The 19,922-nt window shown below is 35.4% G+C and overlaps 2 protein-coding genes across 2 annotated transcripts; one reads left to right on the top strand and one right to left on the bottom strand.

Moving 5' to 3' along the window:
* The first annotated feature begins 4,498 nt into the window (after window positions 1-4,498).
* LOC104242882 (protein S40-4-like) lies at window positions 4,499-4,975 on the top strand. The gene has a single exon (XM_009798000.2). The coding sequence runs from the start codon at window positions 4,499-4,501 to the stop codon at window positions 4,973-4,975; it is 477 nt and encodes a 158-aa protein (XP_009796302.1).
* Window positions 4,976-6,644: 1,669 nt separating this feature from the next.
* LOC104242873 (CASP-like protein 5A1) lies at window positions 6,645-13,775 on the bottom strand. The gene is made up of 3 exons (XM_009797992.2): window positions 13,382-13,775; window positions 11,770-11,902; window positions 6,645-7,031 (listed from the first exon to the last, which is right to left on the bottom strand). The coding sequence occupies exons 1-3, from the start codon at window positions 13,582-13,584 to the stop codon at window positions 6,840-6,842; spliced, it is 528 nt and encodes a 175-aa protein (XP_009796294.1). The 5' UTR covers window positions 13,585-13,775; the 3' UTR covers window positions 6,645-6,839.
* Window positions 13,776-19,922: the final 6,147 nt, after the last annotated feature.

Below are 19,922 nucleotides of genomic sequence, written 5' to 3' on the forward strand. Positions count from 1 at the left end.
TAAACTTTCACTATGGAGCAGGATCTGAACCAGTATTTAAGGTGGCATCATCAGCAGCTGAAGGTTCAACTTGATCAAAAGAGGCTTGAACAACTACCACATCAGGATTAGCTTCAACACCTTCGGGGGTATCAGCCATGGGCGAAGAAAAACTTTGGCTTTGTTGAGTCTTCTCGATAGTTTCTATAATCTTTGCTATCTCAACATCCAAGTTAAAACCTTCTTGGCCTACTTCCATAAGAGTGTCATGGCGCGTGTTCAAAATGACCTAACTTACTTCAACAGCAGCTTTGTCTTCAAGAGCTTCATAATCTCTCTCCCAATGATCGATTTCATTCTTAAACTCTTCCTTTTTGGCTAAAGCAGCATCATAAGAAGCCTGTAAAGGGGCAAGCGAACTCTCCAAAAACTTAACTTTATCGATAGACACTCAGAGATGTTCTTGGTCTTGGGTGAGCGTTTGAACAAGCTCACCTGCATAAACTTCTTTCTCATCCAACAAGGCTTTTAGACCTCTGATCTTTGCAGTAGCCTTAGAGAGTTGTTCAGCAAAAGATGACTCAAGAAGGTGCTTGTCCTTGCCCGCCTGGTTGGAAGAGGCTTTCTCAACTGCTAGCTCCGTTGCCATGACTTTTATCTGCTGCTCCAAGGTGCACTTGTTCTCCTCTAAAACTTCCATCTCAAGCTGGAGACTTTCATATTACTCTTTTCAATTATCAGCCTCAATCTGATAGTCATGCATCAACTGCTCCGTATGGGAAACCCTTTTTATTATCTCCGTACCGATGAGATTGATCTACGTAAAGAGAAAAGGGTGAAAATACTAGTAAAAGGAAAATTACATAAGGTAAAAAGAGAAGTCTATACCTTCAATGATGATTGTACAATGTTGTTCATCCAAGTCAAAGAACTATGACTTTCCAGTTTTGACTTTTCCATCAGACCTATTAAGGGTTTTAGCCATACATCAGCTTGCCCTGACTTCTTCAGAAGATTACCATCATCAGGAACCTCAATGATAATTTGCTTTATTGCCATGCTACCACATGAAGAACCAATTTCATTACGAGAAGTATTGGCAGTAGGAATGGTCGAAGAGGCTATAATAGCTTCGAGCGGAGCGTAAATAGCAACGGTAGGAACGGCCACATGGGATTCCATTGGAACTGACACAAGAAAAGAGGGAAAAGGCATTTTCTCAGAAACCAAGTCAAAACTTTCATTGTCAAAACCACGTGAAAAGAGGTGTTCATCAGAGTCTTGAGGTGCCACATGTGTCTCTTCATCAGAACTCAATAAAGTGGCTTCAGCAGGCTCGGTCACAGAAACAGAATGAGGAGGGGGAGTAGCTTCATCATCCGAAACGACACGTCTTCTAGCCCGCGGCTTACGCACTAAAGAGCTTCCATCCCGCTCCTCTTCATCTTCAAAATCTTGTGGTCTATCAGCTTTTCTTTTCGATGAAGAACTCAAAATTATCTCTTGAGCTCTTGCCAAAGAAAGTCTAGAAGTTGCGATTGACTCAGCACTCACACCTCGAATAGGAATCCCTGTTAAAAAAAAGGTTAATAAATTTAAAGAGAGAATCACTGAAGGAAAAAGGAGGAAATAAATTTTTTTACCGTGAGTCTTAACTTTCCAACCAAACCTATTCGAAAGGTACTTCCAAGATCTTACTTCCATTGGAGCAATTGTCAATAATTGTTCTACCCAACCACGAAAATTGGGAATTTCTTCAACAGTTCCCATGCTTGCTGAAAAAGAAAAGTAAAACAACCACGGGAAGTACAAACTCTTTAAAAAAAGTTGTAAAGAAAACTTACGTGCAAAATTTTACTTCTTAGGGAAGGGCATATTTTCTTCACCAACTAACCCTTTCGTAGGAGCAGCAACAAATCGGGCATACCGGCCACGATCTTTATCGTCCTCAAGGCTGGCTAAAGTTCTCTTACTCCTCGCTACCAGAGTCAAAATTCCATGACGGAATAATTTAGGGGAGTAGAGATGGATTAGATAAAAAAAGGTGAAAGATAATTAAGCCAAATTAGCCAAATACCTTAAACATGCAACAACCCTCCATACAATAGGGCCAATTTGTCCTAAACACACATTGAAGAAGCGGCAGAATACATTAATGGTTGGATCAATAGGGGGTCTAAAGTCTAATGTAAAGGGGTACATATACACAAAAGAAAAATCAGCTTTGAAAGAAGTGATCCTTTGATTTGCATTAGGGATCAGAATTGGGAAATCAAACTTCCAATGACAATCTCTACGAACAACAGAGATCAAACCTTCAGTAATCTGTGAAGGGTAAACATCGGCATGATCATGAGAGGACATAGAGGAGACCTGGTTTCTAATCGACTCTCTGTTTGTATAAAAAGAAAGCTCAGCAGGAATAATCTCGTCTACAGTAGGCTCACGAATTGGCTTAATGGAATCCCTACCTCTAGCAGAAAACCTATGAGAAAGAGAATGCCTAGTTCTAGAAGGTGATGGAGGAGTAGGATTAGGTTGAGAAGGAGAACCTCGAACAGAAACTGCTCCTAAACTACGCAGCCTACCACCTCTCATGCTTCTAGTAGGAGCGAGGGGAAGTTCATCAACAATAAGAACCTTTTTAAGATCAGGGTTTGAAGAAGACATAGCTATGCGAAGATGAAGAAAAGATTGAATAGCAAAGTATGGGAAACGTTTTCGTGAAAGAAAAGATAAAGAATATATTTATACTTGGAAGCAACCGTCAAACAAAAAGGTAATGATGGAAATGTCATTATGAAAACTGCCACTCTGTGATTGATGCAGTCGTAAAAATGCCCTAAAAGGCGCTGAGGAGCTACAGAATCAATCATAGGGCACCACGTGTCACACGCATTAAATGGAACTGACATACAAAGCATCAGTTCAAAAAAAGGTATAATGGTATGGGGGAAACTGCGGCAAAAATTTCCGCTTTAATAAGATCCACTTCCCAAATATTCAGTTGCTAAATAAATGGCAAGTGGAGGGACTATCTGTGTTGGAGGAAAATCGATATTACACTTGGAATTAATTATGTGGCTGACGTGTCAAGACACGAGGATTATTAGAAGAGTGACAACTGGCAAAGTGTACTTAAAGAGATGCGAGTTTTAACAGGTACGAGCGAAGTGTCATAAAAACAAGAAGGAACGGTCACTCTGGCCTCTTGATAATTTGAAGAGACACCGGTGAAATGAACCAATACAATAAAAAGTACAAATTCGTAATATCTTCAATTAATGAGTGTAAATGATATGAAACGTTATAGAATCTTTACGAAACAGTTACGATTGCTAATTATAACGTTTTATTAATGTCACTAAATGCTCATAATGGCTCTACTATGATAGAAAAGAAACATTGTACTTGGATATAGCTATAAAAGGAAGAGAAGTAACATTTGTATGAACACACTGATTATTATTGGAATATATTTATTTGCATTGCCTTACATTGCTTACTCGGCTACTTCTCAGTCCAATTTTCCTTTTTTGTTATACAATTATCTCTTCATTTGATTATCAGTAATCCGAATTTCTCTAAAATTACGCTTTGACCGAAATACCTATTTTTTGGTTAAACAATATGTAGCTTCTATTAAGTTTGGTAGCCATGTACGAGAGTCACCCGGATCCGATTTGTTAACTCCGTGATTATCAATCAACTATTAAAGGGGGGAAAAAACAATGGATAAGACTAGAAATTAGGTAAAGTTGATTGCCATTTAAATTCTTCTATCCAATGTACTCTCTCTATTACATTTTATTTACATTGCGGTATTTAATTAAACATAAACTTTAAGAAGAAAAATAAAACTTTTGACATATATCAAAAGTATTATTAGGATTTATGATTTCGAACATTTCAAGATATTTTTATTGCTATTAGACCATATCGTTAAGGATAAAGTACTTTTTTATTTATTTATGACTTACTGAGATAGCCACCAAAAGTGGATCCAGAATTTATATTTAATGAATTTAATTTTTAAGATTTTCACCATTAATTTGTATTGGTAAATGATGGGTTCATATATATAGACACACATGCTTCGTGTCGAAAGTTATGGGTGATCTGAACTCATAGTTGATAGGCTACATTCGCCCCTGACAGCCACCGCCTACTCATCTAAAATGAAATGACATATGAAATTATCCCAACGTAATACTTATTCAAAAGGATACTTTTAGTACTTTGCATATGATACATATCACAATTCTTCTTTAATTTTTAAATTTCGTATTTAATCAAACACTATATAAATAAAGAAAGAGAGTTGCATTTAAACTTTTTTAATCAAAGCAAAGTTCGAAACCATCACTATATAAAGAACTTAAAAGTCTTATATCAAGTCCTTGTTTGATCAAACAAACAGATAAACCATACAGACCTAAAATATAATAACAATATATACCATATATCTTCTTATCTTTCTCAATCATTATCCTATTTAGTGATTAATCATTTCCAATTAATGGCAATGAGAAAGAGCTACCTCTTTCTAGGAGGAAAAGAAAGGGTTAGTCCTATGCCTTCTAGTGCTAGTTCTCTACAATTCGAGTTTGATGAATCTGATATATGGAATAATACTAATAGTTCAGACGAAGTTCTTCCTCAAAAATCAATACCTAATTCACGTTTCTTGAAAAAATCAGCAAAGAAATCTGGAGGGAGGGCAATATCTGCAGCAGCAACATCACTGCCCGTGAACATACCGGATTGGTCGAAAATCCTAGGTAATGATTACAAGAATAATTGTCTAAGAGAGAGAAACGATAACGAAGACGACGATGATGACGACGTGGACAGTAGAATTCCACCTCATGAATTATTGGCAAGGACAAGAGTGGCTTCATTTTCAATGCAAGAAGGTATGGGAAGGACTCTTAAAGGAAGAGACTTGAGTAGGGTGAGGAATGCTATTTGGAAGCAAACTGGATTTGAAGATTAATTAACTAGTTAGGTTTTTTTTTTGGTTTTTTGATGGGCTAATGTGTTATGTTTTATAAGTTTTTTTGGGTAGATTAATCCTCTGGTTTTTGTGGTTTCATCACCCCCTAGGTATTTCTTTAACTACCCATCTGTATCGGTTTTGGATACAAGTACACTATTGCGCGATGCTGTCGTTCGAGCTTTTCGTAGGGCGCAGTGGGTTTAGGATGTCAGCCCAAAACAAACGGCTCTGAAACAAATAAACAGGCGTGTGATCGGACCAGATAGGCTCAGCTAGCTTGACCTTTTTAGCTATGACTTATAATAAGTTCGTGTTACTCTCAAATCTCCATTTTGTTGATATCCTCTCTTTCCTTAAATTATGTAGAGTCATTGGATTTTTGTAATCGAGAGGATCAGTTTGTAGTTTCTAACTTTTTAATTCAGTTTCGGAATATAAAATTGTCACCAAATGATTTTGCGTTTTCTTGATAAGGTACTCCTTGTGTTTCTCTTTTATGTACTTTGTAAATATGTAAATTTTATATTAACATCTTTAATTGAATTACGTCTAAAATTGAGTAATTTGACCTTACTCTAAACCCGACCTTCACATAAAATGGAACGAAGGGTGTAAATATTATTGTTCCGATCTCTCATTCTTTTGTTTATTTTAATTTGCTTATGGTCATGATCTGTTCATTGAAGAATGCATGCAGCAACATTTTTTAGTTATTACTCCTATGTATGCCAATTTCTCTTATTTAGAATATAAAATATATACTTCCTTTTAGTAAGTAATTGAGAAAACGAAATGGAAAATTTCAAAAAAGTTGTGAGAAATAAGAAAAAAGAGGTTAACATGTGGATTATTGTTTCTTGTATTTGCCGTTATGCTCAGAAAGAACAAAGAAGTCAAGAGGAGAGAGGAAATGGACAAAATATGTTTAATTAAGTACAAAAGAAGAGAGATGAGGACGTGTAGACTTTTGTGTAATATCTAATGGTAGGTAAGAAAGCAATAGATTAGTTTAGACAATCCTTCGAAGCTAAAATCACACGCTAACTAACAAATCTGTCCCTCTTTCACTCCTTGAACTAACTTATCCTCTAGTAAAAGAAGAAAAAACTGATCTTCTTGTTTATTGCGCTATATAATATTTTCTTCGCTAGGATTTTGTATTTGCATAGCAAATAAAATAATGTATAACCTAAAAATTGATCTTTTTTGTGTTGTACGTCTGATTTCCACAGGACGAAGTCATACTCGAAACATAAGATTATGAGGAACATCGATCTGTACTTTTCATATCCCTCATCTTGTTTTTGAGCCATATATAATGTTCTTTATCTGAAGGAAGCTTTGGAGCAACGGTAAAGTTACATCCGTGTGACCTGTAAGTCACGGGTTCGAAATGTGTGAGTGCAGCCTTTCCCCGAATCCTGCATGAACGTAAAATGCTTTGTGCAGCACGCTGCCTGTTTTTATAATGTTCTCTCTCTAGCTCCAGTAAAACAACAGAACCCTACTCTCCAGTATCGAGAATTGTCTCCAATTTTTTCATGAGCAGTTATGGCTACATATAAAACACTGAATTTGTTAAAAATCTGATGCTAAGATGATCGACTAATCAGTTAGAGGCTTTACCAGCAGTCTTTGGCACATAACTCAACACAACTTCTAGATATAGTCACCCAAGCTTGAAGATCTATTTAACTCTTGAAAATCGATGTAGGGCCTAAATTTTGACATTGTTCTTCTACATTAACATTGTCAACAAAGAGGTTATTCCTCACGAAAATGTGAACAAACTGAAATGCACTGATTTACATATAAGAGAAGTTAAGGTGGCCTGACTGCAAAAGGGGAGCACTGGAGCCAGCTATCGAGAAGCCAGAGACCAAAAGTTCATGAAAAAGGATGGTGATGCAGCAAACCAGCTTAAAAATGCCATTGCTGTAGCTGACATAAATCTCGTGCAGTGGTTCACTTTGCATTTGTCAAGATCATTGCTAATAAGGACTGTAATTCCAGCTGAAGCACAGGCAGCAGCAAATGTAAGAGTTGACGTGATCTGCACGACAGTGAAATCATGAACCTTAGTGATGATTAGGGGTGACAAAATGGTTAAAAGAAAACAATTAACCACCCATATTATCCACTAAAAAATGGGTTGGATAATGAACTTTTTAAAAACGAGTCAAATATGGATAAGAACCATATTATCCATTTAGAAAATGGATAACAAATGGGTCTAACTTTTACATTTGTAAAGCCTCAAATTGGGGGTTCCTCAAGTTAGGGAGACTAAGAATTCTCCCAAAAATGATCATATACAAGAAGTCATGAATAATATGGTTACCCATATTATCCGCCGGTTAACCCGAACCATATTCGAACTGACCCGCCCGTTTGCCACTCCTAGTGATGATGATCACATATTACAAAAATATTTCTACAAGTGGCCCATTAAAATCAGTAGATTGCGAATGATGTGACCAACATTCCTTCTAATAAATGTATACAAACATTATGCTTACAGTTGGATGAAGAGTAGAAGTGATGATCACATAAGATCAATCCACATGTGCCCCATTAAAACTCAATAGAATGCAAATAATTTGATTAAACAATCCTTATTTTAAAGAAAAACATATTGGCTTATATACCCAACATAAAAATCTCGGAAAACAACATAATCAAGGGTTAGGAGGAGAACTGGCCATTCAATTTCAATCTTGTGAACTATACAATATGTTAGCAGTTATGATGTATCCAAGAACAGACCATGCAAAAGACGATTTAGGTACTTCTCCCAACCAAATAACTACTACACCTCAAGCCCAAAGTAGTTGTAATAATTACAATCCATAAATTTCACTCTATATTCGGATCCATTTATTCAAATGCTGGTAAGTACTTCATCTTTTAAAGCACATTAGGGTTTCTCCAAAGATAAATTTTCTCTAAATCTCACACTTATCCCTACTGAAACCTAATATAAGTGTAATAACTAAACCTAAGTGCCAACTAGTTGGATTAACTATATGAATTTTTGCTTTCAATTCCACAATGGACTCCTAAAGATAGAAAGTCTTTTGAGATATTTTCCATGTATGAGATTCAGGTCTACCTCATTAGTTGTTCCTTTTTACCATCTTTAATCACCACGCTTAAAGACCGAATTTGGTGGTCTATTAGAAAATGATTAAAAACCCTCAATTTTTATCCTATGTATGCTACTTCAATCCTCAGATACGATCATTTCTAATCCTGTTGGCACATGCTAAGGAACCGGTAGAAGTTAAATGCTTATCAAAAAAAAAAAAAGATTACCATTCTCAGGATTGGTTTCTCCAATAAACAAATTAATTTTGCCTGATTGTTATTTGAAATTTTTTACTAGGTCGTCCTTAGGGATTGGTTTCTCCAATGAACAAATTAATTTTGCTTGATTACTATTTGAGAATTTGTAATAGGTGCGAGAATTGGTTTAATTAAACTTAATAAAAGTCAAAAAAAGGAAGGTATGCTAGAGGTTAGGATTGGTTCAATTATATAAAGGTAGGAAATCTTAACTTCACTTAATGATTAACTTGAGATAATCAATTAATTCCACCTCTATTCAACTCTATTTACAAATTAGCATGTTTCTCGCGAATACACTCTTCTAACGTAGACGTCTAATTAGAATCACCAACACATAACTGCAACCTCTCTTGATTATCTTAACCAACACATACAGTACCAAAACGTCCTCTCTCAGTTAAGATTAAGGCTTGTATTAAATCAACTATAAAGAGCTAAGTAAAGGTTAGAAACTAAATCTCCTTTTTCAATTAAGATTTAGTGTAAACCAATCAACAGGAACCTATTAATGCAACACCAAAAGAACGCTACAGGGCCCTTCACCGACTTCAATAAATGCTTTGAACGGTAAACATGGCATTAATGAGGGAATTACACATAGGTTAGAACAAAGTAGTCAAAAGGTCAAAAAGCGGCGCAATTAAAGTGTGAGCTTAGCAAAGAAAAGCGCCGATGAATAAAAAGCAAAAAATAGAAATGTAATCCAAGAAAATGCAACTATATACACAAACAATCAAAAGAAGGGAAGAATTATAATTAAGCTACAGATGCAATTAAAATCATGTCAATCAAGTTCAAAGACCATCTTAAAGTTCTAATTTAGATTAATAAATATAGTTTTGGGCTTTCAATGGCTAGCTGTCTTATACTAAAGTTTCAAAATTTTCAGTCATGACATTTTCTTAACAAAATGTATCACTTTTGTGTACTATATATGATGTCTAATGTTTGTGCTCTTAAAGATTGAGCCCATCGGTAAACTGTGCACAACTTAGCACATTGATGGCTACACTAAAGCACTAACTAAGTGAGGCGAAGCGTCAAATTTGGGCTTCAAGGCTTAAGTGTGCTTTAAGCAAGCTTCGAGGTTAGAATAGGATAGATTACACTTTAAATTAATACATCAGGATCCATCGATAAAGTCTACTCCATCATGGAGTTCAAATTCCCAAAGATATAAACAAGCTTAACACAAATTATAACTGAAACAAAAAGTGAAAGCTACAAGGGAAGTTTCACAATTTTTTTGACTCTACTTCTTAAAATAGCTTGAACTTGGGATAAAACATGGTGAAAGTCTCCTTAGCTTGAGCCTCCTTCTCTAGGACAAAACCCTTGCCAAAAAGTGAAACTTTCCAATTTTTACCCCTTGGAAATTGCAATAGAAATGACATGTACAGCTGAAAAATCTCCTTCACGAGGCGCTGCAGCTAACTTTAGTCTGAAAGCTTAAGAATTACGGCTCCTAGTTGCAGTGCATGATCCTACCAACTACTTAGCCTAGTGATGCCTTTGCATTCTGCCTAAAAGCTTCCATTTTTTCATAAAGTTCTCTAATTACAGCCGTGGAGAAGTGTTTGCAGAGCCTAAAATCTTCATTTTCTTACTTCCAAATTTTGTTTTTTGGCTCTCCAATGAACAAATTAATTTGTAATTTTTGCAGCAAGGAATTCTTGAAGCTGCGGAATGGTTATTGGAGAGCCTAAGAAAGATATTTTTACCATGTTCTATTCTATTTCAAGGAGTAGTGACCAAAATTTGTGAAACTTCCCCTTTACTTTTCTCTCATTGTTATGGTTACAATGTGTACTAAGATTGTTTGTATCTTTGAGGATTTGAACTCCTAGATAGAGTAGACATTTGTTGGGATATTGATGGATCTTAAAGTATTAATTTGCGTTTAACCTTCTGTATTGTACCCTATGTGTGATTTCCCTATTAATACCTTATTTATTGTTCAAAGCGTTTATGAGGTAAGTGAAGAGCCCTTTAGCCTTCTGTAATGAGTGTTGCATAAATGGATTACTCTTGATGCTTTTGTACTAAATCTTAATCGAAAGAGAAGATATAGTTTCTACAATCATGGCATTTTTAATACAGTTTGTTAATCTCTTGCTCAAAATACAAGTCTTAATCTGAATAGAGGGAGAAGTTTTGGTATTTTATTAATTGTGGTAATCAGGATAATCGAGAGGTCTTACACTTTTGTGGAACGAATCAAATATTTCAAGTCATACTTAATGCATCAAAAAGTTATAATTAGTCTCATAACCAAAAGAGGTTATTCTAATCAGACATTCTATAATATATTAGTGTATTCGTAAGAAGCATTCTAATTCGTAAGAAGAATAGAGTAGGGGAAGAATTAAATGATTATCTTAACTTAAACATCAAGTTAAGTCAAAATTCCCAACCCTGTTATCATTAAATCAATCCCAACTTCGCATACTTTTCTTTCTTTGGCTTTTTATTAAGTTTAGTTTAACTTAAGTGTTTTAGTTAAACCATTTCCCACACCTATTACAATTTTTCAAAGAGTAACCAAAGAATTAATTTGTATATTGGAGAAACTAATCCCTGAGGACGATAACTTTTTCAATGCTACAATTGACTTGCAAAAAGGATAAATATACACAGTTAGTTAGCACTTGTTACTTGTTCAACTTGTATGACTACATACACATACTAACATCCTCATTTTCGTGACATTCATCTTGTAGATATATCATTGGTGGTCAAACAATTATTCTACAGAATTTATCTCACTTATATTGGTATTATATTTATGTCACATAACACCACTCCATTTTAACCATCTTATTTTAATTTTATGTGTACATCTTCATCTACTATGCAATTTTCCTATAAGAACGAGCTTAGATATCTGAATTTTCGGCATATAGGCACCACAATCTCATTCAACCACTCTTTACCTTTGTTCTTTCTATGGGGACTAAACTTGTCATGCATATATTTTTGTCTTAATTCAACTGAACCTAAAATCGTTACTTTCCAAAGTTTTTTCCCAAAGTTCCAGCTTCCAGTTGACTCTTACCTAGTTTCATTAATTAACACAGAATGCATAGTCGAACCTTTAGGAGTTAAAGAGACTTAAAAGGAGTCATGAAAGGTAAAATGTATTTGAAGTTTCAAAAAAGGTCAACTATCAGCCAATAAACTAAAGGTTTCAGAGTGCAACATCAGTGGTTATATAAGAGAACTTTGTTTAGGGTCAATGTAACGCTCCAACCAAGTCCCACTAAGACGGCTGCACATTTGTGATAACATAAACTGCCTCTAGTTTGACGTCATCAAGCAATTTGAAAACCTAAAGTCACCTACTAAAAGACATTTTCATAGACAAGACAGGTTGATTACTGAGAGCATAGAAAGCAACCTCAAAGGATGGATTGTGGATATATTTGCAAAATGATGTTTCTTACCCCATCGCCAATGGCAAATAAACTGACAACTGCTGTATTTCTAAAACTTCTTTTCACCAAAATTGCATATACATCGGCAATAGCAAGAATGAAGCTCCATATGATCTGTAATCCAACAGCAGCTACAAGGTAGCTGAAACAAACAAGGGGCCAGAATACTGGTTAGAAAGCCGTCTCCTAAATACAGCTGGACGAACAAGAATGTAGTCCAAATTAGAATAACACTAACTACTCTCCGCATGAGAAATAGAAAACCAGGGAACAGCTTTCTTTGAGTTAATACATTTGCATGAAACTATTTAAAGAAAGGCAGTAAGCACCTACAACTCAAAAGAGATAAAAGTTGTCATAAAAAATTTTGTCGCCAATAAAATGATACATCGGCAAGCAACTATGTGTAGAAACCTGCACTATCTTTTAGTACCATCTGAGTATGAAAGATTACAAACCATGAAGGGAAACTATCAAACCCTCAAGCAAATCTAAATAGGGCTACTTGCTAAATATCTTTCAACAAGTACCGGGTGTGAGGCTAGCTTGATAAGGTTTCGTCTTGGATTGCTAGTGGTTAATATTGTGTTCACACTATTCTTCCGTTTTCCATAGCATAGGGCCTTATTTACTTGTTCTTGTTATTGCTTTTCATCTATTTTCTGGTTCTTATGTCGCTGTTATTATTTCTATGTTTTCTGTTGATGGTGCTAATGTATTTGTCTCTTTTCGTCTTCTTGAGCCGAGGGTCTTTCGGAAACAGCCACTCTACTCCCTCGGGGTAAGGATAAGGTCTGTGTACTCACTACCCTCTCAGACCCCACTTGTGGGATTTCACTGGGTGGTTGTTGTTGTTTCTGCTGAATATCTTTCAGCAACTATTGAGATTCCACCAGAAAAAGTAAATAAGCACACAAGTCACAGAGAGGCATGCACCCTATACAGTAGCATCTAAGGAGGTATTCCTTAAAATGAAAAAAGAATGGATATTAAAAAAATGTTTGGAGGCAGTTCTAAAGCAACGATCATCGTATTGAATTTTCTGAAAGTTGATGCATTTCATCTTACCGCCTTTAAGATACTCCCTCAATTCTAATTTGTTATGCGTTCACCCGTTTCTTTTTTGACAATCCCAACAAAATCGGCACCTTTCTATATATCCAGTTAACTTTTTGCATTCTCATTTTGCCATTGACATGACTTAAATGTAAGCACCATTTCTTGTGCAGGGGGACTTTTGCTATTTTACCGTACCTAACTAAAGAGTCAAAAAGTATATGTTTTTTCTTTAAACATCGTGGCAAGTCAAACTATAGCAAACAAACTGAGACATAAGGAGTGATAAAAAGAACTTATCTGCATTTTACAATGGATGCTTAAGACTTCCCACACACACCTGCTAGCATTTTGCAGTCTCAAGTAAGCCTTTTTTTCTTATTTTTTTTTATTCTTCATCCATATTTCTTCAAGTCATCCACATAAGTATAATTTATACTAGCTCCATTTCAAAAATAATATCGGAGATCAAATAACCTAATTATCTATCTCAATTCCGACTTCTATTCATGAATAAAATTTAGAAACTAGATAAAATAGAGCTCTGTAAGTGTTGAGGGGATACCAGAAGGCAGTGACGGAGGGGAAATCAGAGGTGGTGAGCATGACAACGATAGAGATAACAGCAAACACCAGCTGACAAAGCCGTAGCAATAGGCTGCCAAGTGTACCGGGCATGCCTTGAATATCCTTCATCCTCACTCTCGGCACCGCCGCGATAGTCATCGGCGGAGCCTCCACCGGGTGAACCGCCGGACGACTCATCATTTTTAGGATCGAATTATAGTTCAGCCATTGGAGAGGAATACGCGTAAGGAGAACTAGTAGAAGAACCCTAAATAGAATTGGTAAAGGTAAAGGAAAAAGGAAGAGAAAGTGAAGCTGAGAATTTGTTTTTTGTTAGTGAAAGAAAGGGAGTTGGAACAGTAACCAAAAAAGGACATATGCCCACACGAACTAAAGAGAAAATGACAACAAGTGCAATTAGTAGGAAGGAAAATGTTTTTTTTTTTTTAATTAATACTCCTTCCTATTAAGTGATTTTTTTGACCTCTTTTATAATCCACAATACTTAATTTTTTTAAATATCAAGAAAGAATTAACTTTTTATTTTTAAAGTTGTCCTTGAAGTAAAGAGTCTAATAGCCCGTTTGGCCAAGCTGTAAAAATCAGCTTAATTTAAGAAGTGATTTTTTCAAAAGTACTTTTGGTGAGAAGTAGTTTGTGTTTGGCTAATTAGTTTGAAAGTACTTTTGAGCAGCAATTAGTGTTTGGTCAAGCTTTAAAAAACTGCTTCTAAATGTACTTTTCTCAAAAGTGCTTCTCAAAAAAGTGCTTTCGGAGAGAAACTATTTTTTTCTGCTTCTCCAAAATTGTTTCTGCTTCTCTTCAAAAGTACTTTTTTTCCTTCCAAAAGCTTGGCCAAACAACTCAATTTTTAGCCAAAAGTGTTTTTGGCAAAAAAAAAAAAAAAAAGCACTTCTGGCCAAAAAGAAGCTTGGCCAAACATGCTATAAGAGTAGTTTGTTATATTTCCAATGAGCAAATTACAGTTAATATGGTCAATTTTATTGTTAATTAATGTTAAAATGTGAATTTCTTAATATATGTGAAAAGAGCCAAAAAAATTATTTAAAATAGACCGGAGGGAATAATACAAAAGTTAGAAAATAATTTATGTTCCCAATCATTTTTGTTTGGTTAGATACAAAAGTTGGTGACATATAATAATATAATGGTAGTTAACATGTGGAATAAGGTATTAGCTCGGTGACAACAATAACAAGTTTAAATTAGAAAATTTAGCAATATTTATTAAAAAAAATGATTTTCGTCCATATGTTAGGAAGTAAAGTTTTAGCTTTGATCTAAATAAAGTTCAATCTTTGAAGGTAACCAAAAATAATTTCCTCAAAAAATATTTTAATAGCAAATTTCCTTAAATACAATGAAGACCACTTGGTTTGCTTGCACTCACACAACCAAGCCAATGAAACTAATGGTGTTTTACAATATGACAATTATCAAATGAACGTACATGTCAAAGAAAAAAATCTGAGATGAACTTGAATGTGTAAATTGATCTGTCGATGAATCAAATAAAGTTAAGGGTTAAAAGACCTCTTTGTACAAATTGCAATTTTGCATGAATGAAAGATGCTTTGTATATCAAACTATCCTTTTTTTATATAGAAATTGCAACATTTCACGTGAGACCTCTTCACAAGAGTCACAATATTCCAAGCATAACTAATTAATCGTCGTACTTTTTAGAAGAAAAGATAACATACCACCAAGCATTTTCAAGAACGAACGTATAACTTCAATTGCTAATATTTCATTTGAACAAGTACATATGCACATTCTCTAGTTATGCTTTTCATATTTGAGATATATCGTCTCATAATTAATTCCCCATTATTTCCGAAAACAAACAAGTCGTTATCATCCTGAAAAATCTCATGTTTTAGGAAAAGGTATCGCATGATTTGAAGTAGGGGTGTGCATTCTAATCGATTCATCGATAAATCGAATCGATTATTTGTTATCGGTTCATCAATTTATCGATTTCGATTTCGAACTTTTCCTTATCAAGTTATCGATTTTGTCCTCTTCGGTTATCGGTTTATCGATAAACCGATAAGATATACTAAAAAGACAAAAAAAAATCTTTTTTTTTACACCCTTATTCTAATACTCTTTCATTTACCCTAACTCCCTAACCTTATTATTTCCTCTACCACATTTAAGGAAAGATTATATTTTAAGATCAAGGGAATGAAGTTCAAATTAATGGAAAACAGAATTAGCCGTGATGATGTATTTCTTTTTATACCGTTGGAGTGTTGGTGACATACATTTGATCCCTTACTTTAGTTTTGTTGCATGTGCTTGTTGACACAATTTTTATGTTATAAACGGTGTTCGTCTTATTTTAGCTTCTATTGGTCCATATTAGTTAGGCGTGTTTATAGCGATATACTTTCCGTGGAATCCCGCAAATTTTCTTATTTGTGTAATCGATAACCGAATCAATAAGCCCCCAAAATTGATAAATCGAAATCGAAAAAATCGAAACCTTATTGAAACGATAACGATAAGCATATGTACAAATCGATAATCGATAAGTAATTATCGATAAGGGTCAAAATCGAATCGATAAATCGAATGCACACCCCTAATTTGAAGGTTTACTACGATTCCCATGTTCGGAAGTACAATGGTAGACAACATTGACTTCCAGGGAGCAACATGTTAGAGATTTCATTACATCTTAAAATGTTTCCTGACCTATTAATGCACTATAATTTAGTGGTATATGACATTTTATAGTGCCTCTTGTCCGTTCAACTAGGAACATGAGGAAATTTGGTACTATGTTTTCTTAACGATGATGGTATTCTATTATCTGCTACTACGATTATTTTATCGGGTATCTGCTACCTTCCAACAATATATATATATATATATATATAATTCCACGTTCCCATACGTGTAGGTATAGGTTAATTGCCACACCTCCTTTTTACACCCGATGGGGCATATAAGGGAGCTTTTCCAATTAAAGTGACATTAATCGAAATGAGATTATTTATTTATTTAGAGTCGCTATTTGGAATAATTTATTTTGGTGTCTCAAGTCACCGGTTTATTTTTAAAATCCCAAATCGAGGAAAATTGACTTTATTTAAAAGTCTGCGAAACCAGAAAATCTAGGTAAAGAATTCTGTTAACCCGGGAGAAGGTGTTAGTCATTCCCGGGTTTCGTAGTTCTAGCACGGTCGCTTAACTATCAATAATTGGCCTAATTATCTAATTAATTACAAGTTTTAAACCTATTGTGCATTTTTAGCTTTTAATTGCTTTTAATTATTTTAAACCCTTCTTAGGTTTTATGGAATTATTTCTTGAACAAGTTACGATTGTCGTACACTTGCCGTTTTGGAAACACCGCAAATCACGCTACATGAAATGCACTCGCGATTCGCGACATGTTTATTTTATTATTGTTTGAAGTTGTTATGATCGGGTCACATGAAATATGCACCCAAATTTGGGAATTAGTTATCACGACTATGCCACGGGAATCGTACCCATAGTCACGATGGTTTATTAATTACGCCTAAAGCAAACTACGAATGTTCATATTTAAAACTAATTCGAAGTTCAATATAAAGCTACTAATTGTATACATGCTTGGGGTAGATGTGTTACACCTTTAATCATTTTGGATAAAGGAGTTGGGCCAATAGTAGCTCAGTGGGTTATTCGATCAAAGAAATAAAGCTGTTGAGGCCGTTTGGGCTCGAAATTGAGCCCAGAAGTAAAAGAACCTCAAAGGATTTTGCCAAGTCCTAAATTGACCATGGTTGTCTCAACTTGGGCTAACATCATGCTGGCCCAGTCACGATTATTTACTAGCTGGGCATGTCTTACCTTTGCGTTTTAAGCTAACAAGACTTACACAACATACACATTTGTCCAAAATTATAAATCAGGCCACTTTTATGTAAGAAAAATCAGAAAAACTGAGTTTTTAACATTTATTACACTACATGTGATTTGCAAGACATAAAAAGAAATGAGTTTATACTGTAGTTCACAAAGTAAGCTTATAAATAGGTCAAGTTATTGGGTTTAACGCTCAGGCCCAATAGCCTAGGCCCAGACTCGTTTGAGATTGTTTTTCCCCATTGGGCTCATTTGCGAGTGTCACACCTCCTTTTTCCGTCCCCGCGAGGGGCGAAGGAGTTTTTCCAATTAAAGGACAATCGAAACGGGATTTGTTTATTTATTTCAGAGTCACCACTTGGGAGATTTAGGGTGTCCCAAGTCACCAATTCAATCCTGAATCGAGGAAAAGAATGACTCCATATTACAGTCCGCGAACCAGAAATCCGGATAAGGAATTCTGTTAACCCGGGAGAAGGTATTAGGCATTCCCGAGTTCCGTGGTTCTAGCACGGTCGCTCAACTGTCATATTCGGCTTGTTTATCTGATTTTATACAATTATGCGCTCATGTGCAAGTTTTAACTCTTTACCGCTTTTATTATTATATTTTAAAAGAATGTGAACATCGTTTAAAAGCATGTCTTTGGATCGCGTCACATGAAATGCACCGGCAATCCGGAACATTTATTCAATGTTTTGGGATTTGGATTTGGGTCGCATGAAATGCGCACCCGAGTTTAAGAAGGTAAGATTAATTAAATCGCGCCTAAAGGGTCTAACGCGTTATTATCTTCGGGGAAAGCAGTGAAATTCACTAAACAGTCCATCCCAAATTCTAAGTATTTATTATGACCAATTATTGAGGGCCCCGCAACTTGCATTTTTATTTGGCGAGGCTCGTCTCGTTTTGTTTAAAAGGTCGTCCTATAGTGGCTATGTTTTTTTTTATTGAGTTTGTCTCTAATAATGAAAGAAGAAGAACGGTCCAACTTTATTTACATGCTTACAAGTTAGTTATTAGTCGGGTTCTAAATATGATTTGCAAAATCCGAACATGAACGCGTATATGGGCGGTCATTTAGATATTACGGGCCCAGGCCCAATGTGCATAACGTGATACTCGGCCTGGGCCACCCCTATTCCAATTGGGCCTATTCAACTTATTTGGTATGTGCTTAACATTCATAAGGGGGAAGGCTAACATGCAATGTACAGCTTACCTTAATCAAACCATATTCTTACCAACTAAAAAAACTGCCATTTGTTTACGGAAGTAACTATTGGATACCTAACATGCTTCTTGACAACAATGATGAGCTTAACAGAACATGGCTACTACAACATTAATCGTTTTTTATTATAAGAAAAAATATAGAGTTTTCCAACTAAATGATATATATAAAAGTGCAGTTACACCCCAGCTAATTTCATGGTTCTAGTAGAGAAAGCACATTATCATATATACAACTAATGTTCAGTATATTTCCAAAATGAATTCAAAATAACTTCAACTCTTTGTATTCATGCTTCAAATTTCAGCCAACATTGACCAATGTATCCGTTGTGTACCTGGTATAGGAAAGCAAAAGAAGAAGAGGAATGGTCAGCAGAACAGTATGCAACAACACAGCAACACAGGCAGTCGACAGCCCCAAACCAGTAACAGCAGCAGAGACAGCCCAATAACAGACCAAAACTCAGCAGCAACTTAAGAGAAAGCCTAGCAGAAATTTCAGAAAACCCAACAGCAACAACCAGTGCTAACAATAACCAATAAACAATGCAAATTTTTGAGTACTAAATAGAACTCCAGCAGAATCAGTGAACAAAGAAAAACCCAGAAGACCCCATAAACAGCACCAGCTACAGCCTGATGTTCAATAGTGCAACAGAAAAGACCTCTTTTATCTCTCAAACTACTCTTTTAGTTTTGGAAAATTAGCTCAACTTTCAGCCTATTTCTGACTTGAGAAGGTTCAGAAAAACAGCAGCTGAAAGCTTTTGAAATTCTGAAATCTTAGTGTTCAGCCTTAATTTCTGATTTTCTAACCTCTTAACCTCTGATCTCTAACCCCTTTCTCTACCCTAAAAGAGCCTATTTATAGGCAAAATACAGGCAGGCCCCAGGCTGCTTCGTTCCCACCAGCCCTCAACTCTGCCCATACCCCTTTATTTCCCATTACCATGTGTTTTGTGCCCCAAATGGTATGGGCAGCTGACAATCTTCAATTACCCCATGCTATCAAGTTTTGTTCCCCACTATTGTATTAGTTTAATCCTATTTCAGTACCCTACTGTCAGCCCACTTAAACTAACCATTTCTGATCTTTTCATACCCCCAAACTACCCCTGTTAGCCCCTGGTTATTACTGTTTTACCCTACTTCAACAGCAGGAAATTTTGAACTTCTGAAAGTTCAAATTCAAGCTGCCCTAAACTAAGTTCTAGCTATTACATTGCAGCCACAAACCATTCACAGATAATGTCAAACAATCAGCTAAACGACAATGATTCGATCAGTCATATGAAGCTATACGAATCAGAATATTTGCACATTCAGTCCTATGAAACTAATCGACGAATCGACTATATTAATCATAACATAGAACAATCAGTCGATTAAACGAACAACATAAACAAGGCATCAACTGC

This window comes from Nicotiana sylvestris, chromosome 12, assembly GCF_000393655.2.
Source record: "Nicotiana sylvestris chromosome 12, ASM39365v2, whole genome shotgun sequence".
Taxonomy (NCBI): Eukaryota; Viridiplantae; Streptophyta; class Magnoliopsida; order Solanales; family Solanaceae; genus Nicotiana; species Nicotiana sylvestris.

Excerpts from the sequence above, each read along its gene's own strand:
- LOC104242882 (XM_009798000.2), top strand. The coding sequence starts at position 4,499 with ATGGCAATGAGAAAGAGCTACCTCTTTCTAGGAGGAAAAGAAAGGGTT.
- LOC104242873 (XM_009797992.2), bottom strand. The coding sequence starts at position 13,584 with ATGATGAGTCGTCCGGCGGTTCACCCGGTGGAGGCTCCGCCGATGACT. Across the intron at positions 11,903-13,381 it reads CCCTCCGTCACTGCCTTCTG|CTACCTTGTAGCTGCTGTTG; the intron begins GTATCCCCTCAA and ends TGTTTGTTTCAG. Across the intron at positions 7,032-11,769 it reads TATTTGCCATTGGCGATGGG|ATCACGTCAACTCTTACATT; the intron begins GTAAGAAACATC and ends ACTGTCGTGCAG.